The 16,564-nt window shown below is 41.4% G+C and overlaps 1 protein-coding gene across 1 annotated transcript in view; it reads right to left on the reverse strand.

Moving 5' to 3' along the window:
• EPC2 (enhancer of polycomb homolog 2) overlaps nt 1-16,564 on the reverse strand; it is a 51,226-nt gene that overhangs the window by 22,773 nt on the left and 11,889 nt on the right. Inside the window, exons 2-3 of the mRNA XM_074911065.1 lie at nt 9,847-10,006; nt 1,288-1,433 (exon numbers count right to left, since the gene is read on the reverse strand). Of these exons, the coding sequence (XP_074767166.1) occupies nt 1,288-1,433; nt 9,847-10,006 (306 nt within the window). The remainder of the gene's footprint in view (nt 1-1,287; nt 1,434-9,846; nt 10,007-16,564) is intronic.

A 16,564-nucleotide genomic window follows, 5' to 3' on the forward strand; every position in this document is an offset into this window, starting at 1 on the left:
CTATGTTCTAAGAATCAATTACAATGCTTGAGGTACACGGAAGATCTTTTCTGTCATGGACTTCCTTAAATAAGCACTTTCTGGTTCAAAATACTCTTCACCTCTGTAATGCTTCAGTGTTAGTTGCATTTAAGGGAAAGAAAAAGGGGCAGCTGCCTACAGAGAAAAACCCACATTCTTAACATTTTATTTTAGGAAAACATCTTTCAGTTTTCATTACTCAAGCAATGAAAAATGAAACCAGCATAAGAAGGATGTAAATTAACCTTGAAAAGCGATAACTAGAACCGCTTTAACTGAAAGCCAAAACAGGGCTTTCCACATCAAAGCTTTAAGAGATCTGAGTACCACATGTTCAACAAGTATCCAGTGGACTCTGCCATTTTTTCCTTCACATCCCATCTTAGCATAGTAAGAAATCTTTACCTAATCCTCGTTAAAGTTCCTCTGAGATTGTAGAGAACAGCACATTTTGGCCTCTTTAACACACAGCACTGAACTAAATCAGGTTAAGTAAAGGATGCAGAGTTATGGATCCTGCGATGGATTTTCCACTCCTGAAAAACATCCACCTCGCTGAGAAATAACTGTTACCTATTTTGAACTTGCCTTTCAGAAACTGATCCTTCAGATTTAATTTTTGAGTAATGTTTTGGGCTTTCACTGGCCTCCTGGAACACCTCAGGAACTGACTATTAAGATACTGGTACCCTTCTAATAAAATAAGTGGCTAAATACTAAATAATTCTTCTAAGGCAAGGAAGCCAGCCTCCGAGTCTGAACTGGAGTGTAACTTACTTGCGTATGTGCAGCTTCTACTACAGGGGCACAATCTGAACAAATGCTTTGCTTCACTGCCTGTGCTTCTACATTTCTAACCTTCAAACATCAACAGAAGTCAGTGTCCAAGAGAAACAAAGAATGTGGATTCTCACATGTGTTTATAGCCAAATCTATACACCTACCAATTACTACAAGCTTCTTCCATACCAACGTAGGTAAAACAAGATGTTGTAAACTGACCTAACACAGTGGTCAGGAATTAAAATTTAAAAACAACTTCCCTCAATCACCCCCAAAAAACTCCCTCCCCAGCTGGTTACCAATGCTGACCGTCAGAGACAGCAATATGACTTCTGTGTAACTGCAGACTCACACAAACACACTTACCCTGTCAGTAGGAAATCAAACAAACTGCAAATCAAACAAAAAACCCCACCCAGAACCACCCCACCAGAAAACTCAGAAATCAAAAACTCTCAGCGATTTCTGAACACGGTACAATACCTGACTAGAACTGGCTTTTTCGAGTCTGTCAACCATTATTTCAAACTGCAGCGGCTTGATTTCCATCTTCCGATTCAGTCTGTTCAGTAAGGTTTCATCCTCGGAGTCCATATCATAATCTGGCTGCTCATTGTCCAGATTGAAGGCTGAAACAAAAACATACACGCACAAAACAACTGAAATGCTTGATAAATAACAGGCTATGGAAATACAGAAGCGTGCATCTGACAATCAGAAATGAAAAGCAATTGAAAAAAATTTCAGGTTGGCCTATCTCTGCCATAACACATTTCTTTACACTAAAAAGTTTCCTCATGTAACAGCTGCAAGACAGTAATTAGAAGTTGCTTGTCTCTGACTTCTAATATGAGGGGAATCAAAGAAGTTTCATTTTATTTTAAGTGGCTTGAAGGGGTGACAGGAAAAAAGCTTTGGTTTTACAAATACCATAGAGGCATAGAAACTTTAATGTATCTTTGCAAAACAAGAGCAAAAACACTTCTTAATGCTGTTAGAATACAACTCCTCCAGAATATCACGGTAAGATTCTTAACAATTAATTTTCCATCAAATCCCAGACTTGTAGAAAAAGCACTTAAATTCCACTATAATTTCAGTTGCCTGTTTCTAAATAGTTCAAACAACCTAGAGTCTTAAAATACTTAAGACTAAATTTTTTCCTTCCCCCTACCCCCCCAAGTAACTGTGCAACCAACTGCAAAAACGCTAGACCAATCCTGTGGGAATTGTTACTTTTTCTCCAAAGCCAACTCAACTCTAGATGTAGAACCTGAATATTCCTCCATACTTTCCAAATAGCAAGTTCCTGACTTCACAGCAAAGCTCAAGTCTTCATTGCGGACTGCACTATTCATTTTCCATACTTAGGCAGTTTCTGGCTCTACTAAAAGCAGAAGGAAATTACCATTCAGATAACATAGCAGAAACTGAATTTTACAAGTATGGGCAAATTGCATACAACAGCAAGAATTCTTAATATGAAATGTTAATTGTACCTAATAAAACCTTGAAGAGGTAAAACACTTATTACAACACTCCAAATAATTCAATCAACAAGTTACTGTATTAACAGCAGTGAAGGCTTGTTGAAATATATTCAGTTCTTATTAGACAAACAGCACTATCTTTAGGCTGTTAACTCATGGCTGTATCTCAGTGCTCACTTAAAGAAAATCTCTGCTGCTGAGCTGCCTGGTGTGCTTTGAGGGGACCTCAAAACAAAAACTTAGAAGACCAGGAGCTAACAAAAAATGATTAAAAAGATTAGCTATATCTTTGATAGTATTTTCTCTCCCATGGCCTGACCAGTCAACAAACAGGTAGTATCTATCGTGTTCTGTCCATATCTCAGACTAGCTCAAGACCACTCTCTGAATTTCACTGCAATACCAGCACTTAAATCTCTGGCTATGTGTGGAAACTCCATCAGACAGAGCTGAGAAGCACTAATAAGCAGTTCCTTACCATTTTCAGCTGCAAACTGTTACCTCTGAGAAGTGACAGTGCTCCGCTTGTACCAACTCTGACAACGCTTAGTCAGAAGGCTTCTCTGGCCTCACACACACACACTGTAGACATACTACAGAAATTTATTTCAAGATGAAATTAATAATAACGGGCTGTAACAATGGGTTAAGTGGAATTATTAATATTGATTCAATAATGCAAACTGGATGACAACTTTAAGACACTGCCACTGGGCATGTGACCCACAACTCTCCCCCTAACCACAACTGTGTATTGGACTTAAGCTACAGCTTATAACACTGGATCCTGCTTCTCTGCTGGCAGTCTGCAGGAATCCAAAGTTCTGAGATGAAAACTGACATAGAACTATCAATTAAAAAAAAAAATAAATAATTTGTACAACTGCATTAAGAACGTCACCAGGCAGGCCAATGCACTTGAGAGAAGAGAGAGACTGTTACAGTCACTGGAGTGACCGACACATGATCCTGTTCAGAGCTGAACAGCCAGTGACTAGCCAAATACCAATGGACTAGCCGCCAAGTATTGGTGCTGGACTTGAAACCAGTATCACCTTCAGCTCCTGTAAGCTCTGCTCCAACTTCTCCTATGGGATTTCAGCAGGACCCCTGGGAGCAGGGAGCGTTGGCACCGATTCTGCATCACGTCAGCCACACGCTGAACTGGGGCCAACTGTCCCACCCAAGTTGTGACCCTCACACTCCTTCACTCCAACTTCCAACACTGGAAAAAGCTCTCTCATACAGCACTGACCACTGTTCAAACGTGGACCAAGTCTGTCTGACTCTACCTGTTATCCGCAGGGAGTTTCAAAACTCTTCTGAGCTCTCCCAGGCCAGTCCAACCTTGGCAGCTCATACTTCTCCTGCAGAATGATGCCCAATATTGCACTTCCCCTCCACTACAATCTGTAATTCAATGACCTCTTAAGCATAAACTGCCACTTTCACCAGACAGGAAATTGCAAAAGTTTCCCCCAGCCTAAGACTATCTCCAGAGCCTACAAAACTTCAAAAACCTAATGTACACTGCAAATCACATTTCAAATGACTCTGCTCAAAGGAGATGGCCAACATTTTCCAGATATTCTCACCATTTTGGAAGAGTTCTCCTAACAATAAAGCAGGTCCCTCTACTCCAAAACACAGGTGTTTAACTGTGTTCTGACAGATGATAGGAGAATGCACAGAAATCCATTTAAGTCCAGAAAATGCACTGCTTGTTCACCCTCAGACAGACATTGATCTTGCACCCAAACAAATGTCAACCTATTACCTGTCAGTAGATAACTCAGTCATCCCCTGCAAACAAAGTGTTTCAAGTTAATTTTTCTAAACCAGAATATCTGTGAGCAGGAGGATCTCTATGACAGAGAAGATGTGAGGCCGTTCACCCATAATTGTAAGCATAAACTTGCCTTCATTTCCAGAATGAGGAAAGAACAACCCTGGGAGTTCTGGAACTCCACACCTCCCTGAACCACCTTCTAGAACTAACTCAGGCTCGAGCAAGACGCAACTAGCAGGAGACACTATGACTAGCAACAAGAAAAGAAAAAACCCAACCATTCCATTGACAAGCAACTTGAAAGACCAAACATCCTCAGGAACACACTGCGAATATTAGTGGGAAGAAGGCAAGATCTCCGTCTTGAATAGAGAAGGCAGCTTCCTGCACTGCCCACACCTAAAGCGACCCTCTGGCCCACCTCAGCAGGTGCCTCCCTCTCCTGCTCACTGTTAGCAAGCTGAACCAGTTTGCAGAGGTATCCAAGAAGCACCAAGACCAGTTCAAGACACAAAGGGGTGTATGCAACCAGAAGTGGAACAGGGAAGAACAGTGGAACCTCTTCTGGCTGTTATGTTAGCTCATCTGCCCCTGCGAACCACTGGCTAAGTACCAGGTCAAGTCCATTTAATTTCATACATAAATGATTTGCTGATAAAACATCAGCTCTCTTAGCAGTCAGTTTAAGACTTCAGGAATAACAAAGTGCTGAAAAACTGGAAAATGGGAAAAACTGTAATCATTTAAAAAAACCCAGAACTCCACCCTGAATTTCAACTCTACAAAACTATTTTGACAAATAACCAAAATGACCAGATAAAGTCTCCAACATGTACTTGCCAGGAACAAGTTACATCGAATAAATCTCATTTTCTTATACAAAAAAGATACTAGTACTGTGAGAACAGTAGTAGCCCTTGTCACATATCCTGCTTTTCACACCTCCTAGCAATGCTGCTCTTTTGCTAGCAGTGCTTCTCATGCTGTCACGATCTGTTGCTATCAACGGAGTTCATTTAAAAGAAAGGGGGATTACACGGAGGCCGCAGTGAAGCAGCACTGAAGCAGTGGACCTCTTACATTCCACCTCCTCCTTCAACGCAGAAAGGAAGGCCACAAAGCCTCAGCAGGAGGTCTACAAGTCTGAGGAAATGCAAGGTTATCGCTCTTCCTTTAACTGCTGTATGTATGCAAACTATAAGGAGTTAATCGACCCCAAGCTAGGTCACCACAGCTCCGGGACACTTGCAGAAGTGCCCTCCTTCCCTGAAGTTCTTCCGACACTGCTCTCTGAAACGTACTTTCAGTGACATCCTTAATCATCCATCAGTTGCCTTCTTTTCCCCAGTACTGAGCGAACTGTACTGTTCCAGAAAAGGCCATTTTTCATCCTGGAGTTGGCCTCTGGTATGGCAGCTTGCTGGCTTCAGAAGCCATCACAAGACACAGGTGGTTTATGTGCTGTGTGACGTTATTATCCATCACCACCCTCTGTTTCTGCCCGTGCCATAGCAACAGATGTAACTGTTCATTCATGCCTGCAGGAATTAGTGAAGAACTAGACTCAGGCACCAAAAGCACTGTATTTCAGACATCCTGAGATTAGTCAGTGTTTTAAGAACCACCAAGCTAGTTCATGTAGCACAAGCCGGATCATCTACATCCCTTCCTCCTAGTAATTCCTGAGAGATTATTGTGATTGATTGATAAATCTGGTTTTCCTATTCCAAAACTTCTGCACTGCATGTTTCTTCAGCACACTGTTGGACAGGGCCCTGGTGATCCTACCAGTAAAATTTACCTCCTATGAATGCACAGAACTTGTTGGCTTGCTAATTGCTGTTGCAAAACCAACATCCTAGTTTACAACCTCTGTACTTTAACCACTCCGGATGGCAGTACCTGTCAGAGGGATTTGCTTTTGTTTACTCGAGCTCCCCTAGGAACTGAGTTTATACTAACTTACAGAAATGTAATTTGTTTTTAAGTGACATTAAATTGGGCTTAACTTAACTGAATTAACTAATTTCATTTAGCTAACTAAATTAAGGCTGTGGTTCTACAGTCATTTTAAGCTGACCTAGGTGTGAGTTACTGCTGAAACAAGTGGTTCCACTCACTTCCCTCTCCAGCAAGCCACGTTCCCACCACCTTGCTTCTGCCAACACCAGCAACCATGTAACAAGCCAAGACAGAAAACTGAAAAATGGAGAGCTTCACCTACCAAAAAAAAGATAAACTTTCTGCCAGGTCACTTCCCTGAGTTAGCTCACCCGTGAGCACAACTGCCACCAGAAAGGTGCTGGCAATAAGAAAGGAGTGGGCAGTGTTGATCCCGAGGGCAGCAGGTACTTCTGTGCTGACCAAGAGCAGATGAACCACCACATCACGGTAATTAAATCCCAAGGAGTACCAAAGCAGCAAAACACCACCTCAACGGCAAGCCTGCAGCACCGAAATACCTCAGGAAGGGAGTTATCATGCAAATATTCATTTTACATAGCCAGGCTGCAAGCCCACAGCCCCAACAGCTCCTGCTACAGCATCCTCTAAAAATATGGAACACACTAGGAAGAAGAAATGACCAGCTCTCAACTACATGAAATGCACACACTTCACTTCTTTTTTAGAGGACTAGAGCTCATCCACACAACTTCCTGAAGATTACCTGACCTCTACTGCAAGAATTTGACTGCATTAGTGTTTTGCCAGTTATCAGGCCTAGCATAACGGACACAGCCAGCATAAAGATGAACCAATAACCAAATTGTATTTGATACAAAAGGGTCAGTACATGGGTGAGCACTGGGGGTACAAACAAGTCAATCAGGTTATACATAATTGACATCAATCCCACTGACCCCAACAACGACACCACACGACCAACAACGGGTGGGATAAATGGTGAAATGCAGTCTCCCATAGAAGGGATGGGAGACAACCAGGTCAACAAACCAAACACATCAGACCAAGGAAGCCACACACTGAATCCCCACAGAGCCCGCGTTTACCAAAGCCAGACCTGCCTGGAGCGCAGTCCCAGGGAGGCGGGAGGTCCTTCCCCAGCAGGGAACTCTGCCCAGGGCATCCCCCTCACACACAGACACTGCCCCTCCTGCAATGGTCCCAGCTGTGATCCCTGCGTGGGACACCTGACCTTGGGTTACTCACTGCGGGACCCCTGGGGCTCCTTCACCCCATGGCTCTGGCTGCCAGGCCGGCCCACCCTCGGGGGGAGCCTGAAGGGAAACTCACCCCCCTTTGGGAAGGGCTGGGGGGATCACCCACATGTCAGCCTGAGTCTGGGGTTGGGGCTGAAACCCCAGCAGTTCAATTACTTAGGATAAAGCACTAGTTTGGTATTGTTAGCCTCTATATACACACACATAGGTAAAATGCATATATATACATTAACAACATATTAGTGTCCCTAATAGAAACAATAAGAATGGAGCAAAAAATTTTTCTTATATGCACATAGCTATAATTATAACTTACCCTCTTTACTGTGCATTAATAACTTACAAAGCATCTCCACATTACCAAAACTACAAACATTCTTAGAAAATTATTAAGCATGCTGGAATTATTAAGAGTAGTTCAAGGCTTTTGTTTTATGTTCAGTTCAAAGTCACAGAGTTGGTGCTAACTAGATCAACTAATACCTGGAACTATGCTTATTCATGAATTCCATGCCTCAAAAAAATTAACTTTTCTCTGCTTGGAACCACTGGTCCAACTAAAAGAATTATACTGGTAAAGTTAAAAATATTAAAATCCTTGACTATCAGATCAGCAACATAATTTGCTAGAAATAACCACCAGTAAGTATGAATTAGAGTACGTGGCCTCTTGGCATCTATCAGTTTACATAACTTCCCTGGCCAAAGTAAGTATTGTTGCTATTTGTGCTTTTAGCATTAAAACAGAATTTCTAAGCAGTTTATGTAGCATAAAGCTGCCTTGTATCACACCTACTCCAACCAGAATATGTGGGAAAAATTATCTTGGAGCAGTATCTGATGTTTATCTTCAGCTCAAATACCTTCTGTAATTCTGTCCAGAAAGACTCTTAGTCTCAACAAAACAAAGAACATTTTGACATAATACATTTATCACTTTTAGACATGTTTATTAACAGTATTTACAGTGTTTCTGGCAACATCCAACAAAGAGAAGAATAAAATACATTCCTCATTCAGCAGCTTCATTTCAGTTCATTCAACCTGCCTTGCTTGCAGGTTTGTTTCTTCTATTAAGGACAGAAACACTTAATTTTCTCTAGCTCATTTCTCCCATCACTAGCATCATCTCTGCTGTACCACAGAAGATCTTGAGCATGTGATTTCCAAAAATTTGTTACTCTGTAAATACATGGAAAAAATAGGAGACTTCACCACGTTGGTGAGAAATGATGCAAGGATCTTCAGTACACAGCTGGGTTTGGGCTGAAGTCTTTGCCTAACTTCAGTTATGGCTATGAGCAGAAGACACAGAAACATAAAATGCTGTTTCTGCTCAAGTCTACACACACATCAACAGCCTTGTCTGAAGCAGCTGAAAAAAAGTGTGTGAGAAACAGATTATTTACATGCTCTGCCTGGCAAGATGAAGTTCACTGAGATCAATAATGTCTGCACAAACCCCAAAACTTAACAACTGAGGACCACATTCTTGTTCAAGGTGCTTCAGCATAACTCTGTCAGTAGTCTTTCCAACACAACTAAGAACCAAAAACATGAGCCTGTGCTGAGAAGTTTTCTCTGTAGAGACCCAGGACCGAATTTGTGCTTTACCACAAGGACTGACAAGCCGCTGCAATGATTGAATCAAAGGTTTGCTACAAGGGTAACTCCTGGGAGAAGTCCAAGTCACAAAATAACCCCCTAGAACCATACACTGCAAAGGTAAAACATGATTTGTGTGCCAAGGAACAACTGAACTATGAGTGTGAGTCACTTGTCAACAGAACATCAACCAAAAAAGATGTCAGAACAAATCCAGAGACCACTGTAACTAACAACAACTTCAGATTAATTAGATCTTTTAAGACACAGGAAGCTAAATTCATGTAAAAGAATACTCCCTTTTAGCTCAGAGTTCCCTACAGAAAGGGAACACTCTACAATTTTAGCAAAACACAGAAAAAAGTATCTATTACCCACAGCCCAAAACACACCCATGCTACGGCAAATACTTTTGAACTCCACTGTTAGCACAGTTGAAACGAAGCCTTCAAGAACTCCTACTATACTCAGTAGAATGACGGCTGATTTCATTACAAAAACTCTTTTATTTTATTGATCTCCATTATACAGAATTTTTCAGTCAACGGGCATTCCAGACTCACTCAGAGAGCAAGACAAGCCCTCTTCCACTCTTTGCATTAATAGAAGCAACTAGGCGGCAGCTAGGCTAGCTCAGTTATCCTGTCTCATAATTAGGAAAAAAAAATATTGATCCGCAATACTGGATGGCCAACAGACAGGATAAGGCTAGACAGCTACTGTACATGGACATACAGCATCAGCACTGAGCCCATACACAAATACAGCAGGAAAAACCTCACATTTACCTCCAACCTTACGTTCTTCCAGAACTTGAAAAAGAGATGCTGGAATTTACATATGTAAACACCCTTGGATTTTTGAGTCCTCCCACTTTCTGAATATTGTAGCAACTTCGTCTGCAATATCGTCTGAAGATTGCTTAACTTAAAGGGCAGGGGGGAAGGAACAACAAAACCAACATTAGTTAACTTACGCTGAATGTGAATGAACTGCTTTGGTTGCTTAAACTCTCCTTTATACAAACGATTGTAATAGTTGACATTGCTCTCCGCTTCAGGGACTGGGATAACCATGCTCTCTTTCTTTTCTCTGAAAACTTGCTGTGCTGAGATAGCCCGTTGCAAATGATGTTCCTGCAAGAGGAAAATTTAAGTGTTTATTGAGGTATCAGTATACAGAAGTGCATACAAAGACAGTCAGCCTTTTCTCCTACTGTTCTCCTGGTGTTCTACAGGAGACCCAGATACGAGTTGAGGCTTTGGTGCATTTTAGAGGACAGCAGGACGATTGGTTCCAGGCTGGAAACAGGAGAAGATGTGTTCTCCATCATTTAGTACACAGTGGGATTCCTAACTGAGAGGAATCTTAGAGCTCCAGTGAACGTAAGGCACGACCACAAATAGATGAAAAGAACATTTGGTTCAGACAATAGCATACACCTTCTACCAGACTGGGAAAAAGTCAAACATTCAAACTACACAAAATAACCTTAGTACAAAATTAAGGCTGGTGTAAGCCAAACTCATCAAAACCTGTCACAGAGAAAACTTATGCAAGATCAGTTAACAGATGCATAGCGAGTCCTTTAAAGTTGTATAAGCAAGAGATTCAAATCAAAGGAATAGATAATTTCATCATTCCTGTCTACCCAGCAATTCTTACTGGCTTGTTTTCCTTAGAAGTTCAGCTAGTTAAGAGCACCAGAAAGCGTAGTCCTCACAGAGTAGCACCTGAAAAGCACAGACTCCGTGAACAGGTATCGCTTCATTTTATTCTTCCAGGACAGGAGTCAATTGCTACAGAATCATTTCAGGTAAAACACAGATCACAATGTGTATATTAATTTACAAAGATTTTTTTTTTCCCCACAATTTTATTCATTAACTCAGTGAAGCTCATTTATTGCTGAAAGTCAGCAGTAACCTGTGGCTTTTCTCCCAAAGATTTTTTAATGAATACTCATGTTAAACTTTGGCAAAGACAGCCAGTACAAATGCAGTATTCTGATGCAGAACACCCAACACGAAGTGACCAGCGACAAGAGGAGCCTGTCTGGCAGGATGTCAGGTGATGGGGGGATTCTGAACGCTACCCCTCTCGCTGTCTCTCTCCGTGAGCCAGAGGCTGGCAGCTCTACAGTGCAGGTGTATGCTCCAGACCCTCCAGTGCCAGCTACTCATTTAAACCATTACAAAAACGTGTGATGCTAAGATTCCAAATGGCAAGTTTGGCACATGCTGCCTTCTGTGTGTACCATAAAGAGGAAGAGCTCTAGCCTTCATCAGGACAAGCTCTGAACTACCACAGCCATTTACAGGGGAAAGTTAAGTCACGAGTTCTCCATCCGTGTAAGTGGAATATAAACCAAGCACACTGCAGTCTCCTAGCAGACTAACTACCGGTCTCTAACGGAACCAGGAGCCTTAAAGTCTCCTTCCCCCCCACCGCAGCGTTCCTGCGTCCAGCTTCCAAAATTTGAGGGGAGGGAGGATGACACAGCAGAGTATCAACTTGAAACTGAAGCTCAGCTCTGTGTCAGGTCTATACAACCTCGCCTTGCCTGTCCCAGGAGCTCGGGGTTATCCTCTAGCCATTCCCACATCCCTGACCACTGGAAACAGTATTTGTTGAACAGGAAGAAGACGACTTTGCTACTCTAGGTCCTCCTCTGTTTTTCTGGGGTACCCGTCCCCACAATTAATACCAGTGACCATCCTGCCTCAGGCACTGACACCACAACGAGGAGAAGCAGCCGGCATTTCTGTAACTCAACTGCAGTGCAGACTGGCAGGCATGGCAGCCTTGCACACAGCCATTCCGTGCTACACACTTGGTAAATCCTCCTAAGAACAGGAGTGCTTCCTCTTTAATTCTACAGAACATTATTTTAAAAAAGGGTCATGAATGAAAGCAAATCTTTAAAAACATGTAAATAACATTTAATAAATTATACCCTCTTAAATATTAAGATCTTGCAGAAACGCAAATAACGCAATTTCTGCAAAATTAGAATGTAACAAATCAGTGACTGGAAGAGCAGCTTTGGGAATCTCCTGTAGCAGACGAAGCAACATTAAATCAAACTATCAGGTTCCCGAGTGAATGCTATTAGAATTAAGACAAGCATGCAATCAAATATCTGGTGTGATCTGCTTGAGTTACTACATACTGAGTAAATCTGTCACTCCACCATTAAAATGTGTCTTGGAGAGCTTCACAGAGCTGAGTATGTAATTCAACTAAAATAAAATTTGTTTCATTACTGCGTTGCTTTCAACTGATGTCCCTAGAGTTGTCTCCTAACAGTTAACAACACAGCACACAGCAGTACTATAGGAACGCTCTTTAGAAGGACTTGTGGAGGTTATCTGTCCAACTCCCACTTGAAGATGATTATTTCCAACACTAGATACGTCAGCCATGACTTTTTCAAGTCTCAAACACCTCCAGTTTCCACAGCCTCCCCCTGAGTAACCTGTTTCAGTGATGTATTAACCCTCTTCCACCAGAAGTAACCAGAGCAGTTCCCTCACCCTCTCCTCAGAGTAGCTACAGTCTAAACTTTTAAGCCCAGATAATCTGACAAATTATTGTAGAGTTTCTCAGCATCTTTGAGAAATTTGGGGAAAGCGAAGTAACAGGACAGAGCGCTCCAACAACAGCCTCCCCACTGGCAAGTGAAGGAGCACCATAACCTCCCCGTCTGGTAGCCACATTCCTCCCACCATAGCCCAGTCTACAGCATGTCGCAGTCACACAGCACGCACACGCTGCCAGCCCAGGGCCTGGTCCATCCTTTCCATCAGTGCTGCTCACCAGCCAGGCAGCTCACTGCCTGCAGCGACGCACAGCGTTATTTTTCCACCCCAGGTGCAGAAGTTGTGCGCTTCTAACTCAGCTTCACAAATTTCCACTGGCAAGCCAACCACTCCTCCTTGTGGAGGATCACTGACAAATTTAATTCCTTACACAGCCAACCAACTGAAGCTGACCAACTTAGAGTTCCCCACCACACCCCCTAAATAAAACAAAGCCAGACACTCTTCTACAACAGGATTAAATACCTCGTAGTGAAGCCACTCTAGTCCATAATAGTCTAAGTATTGAACAGGTAAATGAGGTTTAACTTTCAGAAAAAGTAGTGAAAAAGGACATACAGCAACCAAAATGCAAAACATCTTTTGGCTCTGTAGCCCATTAAACAGTGCAGATGAGTAATTCAGATTCTCAGGTTTTGTAACACTGCTAGTGAGCGTACAAAGAGTTCCCAAGGAAAATCTGACAATAGGTGTTAGTACTCACTTTACTATAAAAAGCCTTCAAGCACAACACAGCTTTCAGACAGAAAAGCCTTAACAGTATTACTGTCGCTCAAGCAGTAGAGCTTCAAGAGACAGATAAACTATGTAATTATTAAAATCTGGGAGAAAAAAATAAAGATCTGCTGAGCATGAAGTTAAGGAAAATATAAATTTCAACTTCTGAAACAGTTCTGTTTAAACAAACTCTGAAGAGTTTCGTATGAAAGTTGGTCTAATCAAATGGCTTTATTAAACCTGAAAAATATATATTTAGTAAATGGTATGCCAATACACCTTTTTGTCTATTTTTCACCTTTCCTTACAGTTTGGAAAGACACATACCATATTTTAACTTGTACTTTGTTCTGAAGTAGGGGAGATAAAAAGCTCTCATACAAAATAACCAAACATTAGAGGAAACAGCGATGACAGCAAACAGAACATGCTGCCATGGGAATAAAAAGGAATACCTGTCAAAGAGTTATTACCCACTAATTCCTTAAAAAGCACATACAAACCTCTCTCACTAGTACGACTAAGATTTCAAACAAATACAGTTTAGATTGGACTATTTCTTCAGCTAACAGCATAACAGGCTTTGAAATATCTAAATGTTTAGTATATGTAATACTGCTGCTTTAGCATATTTACACATTAAAATAAAATTGTTCTCCAAGTGAAAGATTCATCTCTCTAGATGCACTTCAGCCATGCAGGTATCTTCACTGTACAATAACCGTACTGACAACAGTTTATAGCAAACTGCTCAAGTCACTGGTTTTATATAATCCTGCATGTTTTTCCTTGGTGTAAGCAGCCTGTCCTGCCAGCATGAACCCACTCACTCCGTGTGGAGCAGCACGGAAGAGCACGGGGCACCTACCCCTCTCACTCCACCACCTTTGAAGAGCCAAATCCAAATGACCTGACAGCCCTCCATGACAGGATTGACAGAAAACAACTACCAGCTTCAGTCCAGAACGAGACTTGAACTCATGCCTCTGAACCTGCACTGAGACACTGCAATCCTTGCTTTAATTTTTTCTCAGAGAGGAAAACCAAAAAATCCTGTGACACCGGTACCTGAAAATACTTAGCTTGGTTGCACACGTTTAGAACCAGGCTCACAGTCCAAAGCAGAGCAAGGTACCATCACTGCTATGTCCCTTCACCCCTGAATTACCACAGGTTTCATCTTCTTGCTAAACTTTCTATCTGGGAGTTTCTTCACTAAAAAAAAAAAAAAAAGTTCAATGATAGTAACAAGTCAACAGGTAATATTCTCCTAAAGATTAATTTTGTTAAGCTTTAACGGAAACAGCAATCAATAATAAACATTATTTTTACCCATTAGAACTTTTACCAATATAGTCCCTTTTATTCCGCTCCTGCAGAACAGAGCACTTGGATCCTACAGACCAGTTTGGTTTCTAAATTATCCTTTGAGTTCCCTGTTGCAACCCCCAAAGTACTCTCTCTGAAACAGAGTTCATCATACTTTAAACAAACATGCTAGTTTTTTGGGTAAGCATGATTGGAGGTGCCTCTGGACGAATACCATCTTCACACTGAAAAGCTGATCTGTCTTAATTATGAAACTGCAATCAGCAATCCCAAACTGGATACAGATACCCTAGAAGAAGAATCTTTAGGACTAAATGTATCTGTTTCCTTCTTCATTCCTTAAAACTGTACCATACAAGTGACACTACAACTCCTTAAAAGGTTCTTTCACCACTTTGCTCCACTTAGCAATATCTACATTTACCCCGTGAGGTAGAAAGTAATAAAACATGTTACAGTTTACTGTGACACTGTCTAAGAAAAGAATTTCCTCTTTGCCAGTCCTTTCACAACAGAGCTTCAGGTGACACAATTTACATCAGATATTTGCGACACTGTAGAGTTTAATGAAAGGAGTATCTTGACAGATGTTACCAAGACTTAGGGGAAACAAAACATACCACGGCTTTGCTGTTACAATCAACCCTCTTAACAACATGGATGGCTTTAACTCCATAGCACTCCATTAAGGGAATATGGAAGAGAAAAGTGAATTTATTAACAGCTTTACCTACTCAAAAGAAGCTATTTCTAGGCCAACCTAGAGTCAGACTTCCAATGTACCTACAATCAAGAACAGAATTAAAGCAAACAAAACAAGGAAAACATACCAAAGCCTAGAGATCCTATTTGCTTAACATTATATTCAAATTAGGAAATACAAATGACTCGACACTTTTATATTTAACATGGAGATTCAGAAACAAAGTGTAATTTTAATCTGAAATATGCTGACTCATCTTGCACAGTCTTAACTGCAGCCAGCAACACCTGTTAACATCTACAGAAAGAGTGTCACAAAGCTCAAAAGCTTCTTTGATCAAAAGCCTCTCCCAGTTCTAAAGCCACAGTGCTATCTGCTCCCTCTCTGCACACACACAAGACAAAAGTGTAAACTCAAGCACCACCTTTTGTCTTCCTCTGTGGTTAACCCTTTCAATCCTCAACTGCCAGAAAAAAAAAAAAATACCCACACCACCTAATGAAGGTTTATCCTCCTCAGACAGAAAGAGCTTGATATTTGCTGTCAAGAAGGATTAATTTCTCTCCATAACACCAACAGGATGAACCTCTTCTTGAGCCATTGTTAGCTTTTTGTTGTTGTTGTTTTTAAAAGAGATTCCGGGACACGACAATTTAGTATAAAAATTATGGCCATTACCTGAAGTATGATTGACTTCTTGCCTTAACTTTATCATAATTGAAAGCAGATCTAAGCAGCTAAAAGGTCGGGCGGGTGGATGGGGTGTAGGAAAAAAGAGAAGATACCTACAGACCTGACCTTTCTTTCCCCTCCCCCTGCCCAGGAATGGAAAACAGTTAACTGAAATAATAAATCATATATAGAGGAGAAAAATCTGTCTGTGCACCACAGTAATTTTCACCCTTGAGACAGCAATGAGTATCTTAGGAGAAGCTCATTCCTTCACCTTCCATTTATTTTGAACAGCGTTTCAGTGAATTAGCAAAGTTGATAACAGTTTTTTTTCTACTGATCTAATGGTGATTTAGTCTATTCAGTAATCAGATCTGTTTCCTCTTGCTACATGGTGTCCCCTTGACAGGTTCTATTAGTTGTGAAATAATGCAGAGACCTGGGCAAACAAGAATTCTTCAAATCAAAGCTGCTCTATAGGAGTGACACTCCTGGGATTCCACTTTCTGACACTCTGGGGAAGGAAGCTCAAGAAAACCCACAAGCAGCAGCACAAGATAAAGTGTCAGGCCCTCCCTACAAATGGAACCACTTCTCAGTTTCACTTTTGACCGTATCACCTTTTTCCAGTGATACCCCCACCCTTTTTTTTTTTTTAATAATCATAAGAT

The sequence above is a fragment of the Athene noctua genome, chromosome 7, assembly GCF_965140245.1.
Source record: "Athene noctua chromosome 7, bAthNoc1.hap1.1, whole genome shotgun sequence".
Taxonomy (NCBI): domain Eukaryota; kingdom Metazoa; phylum Chordata; class Aves; order Strigiformes; family Strigidae; genus Athene; species Athene noctua.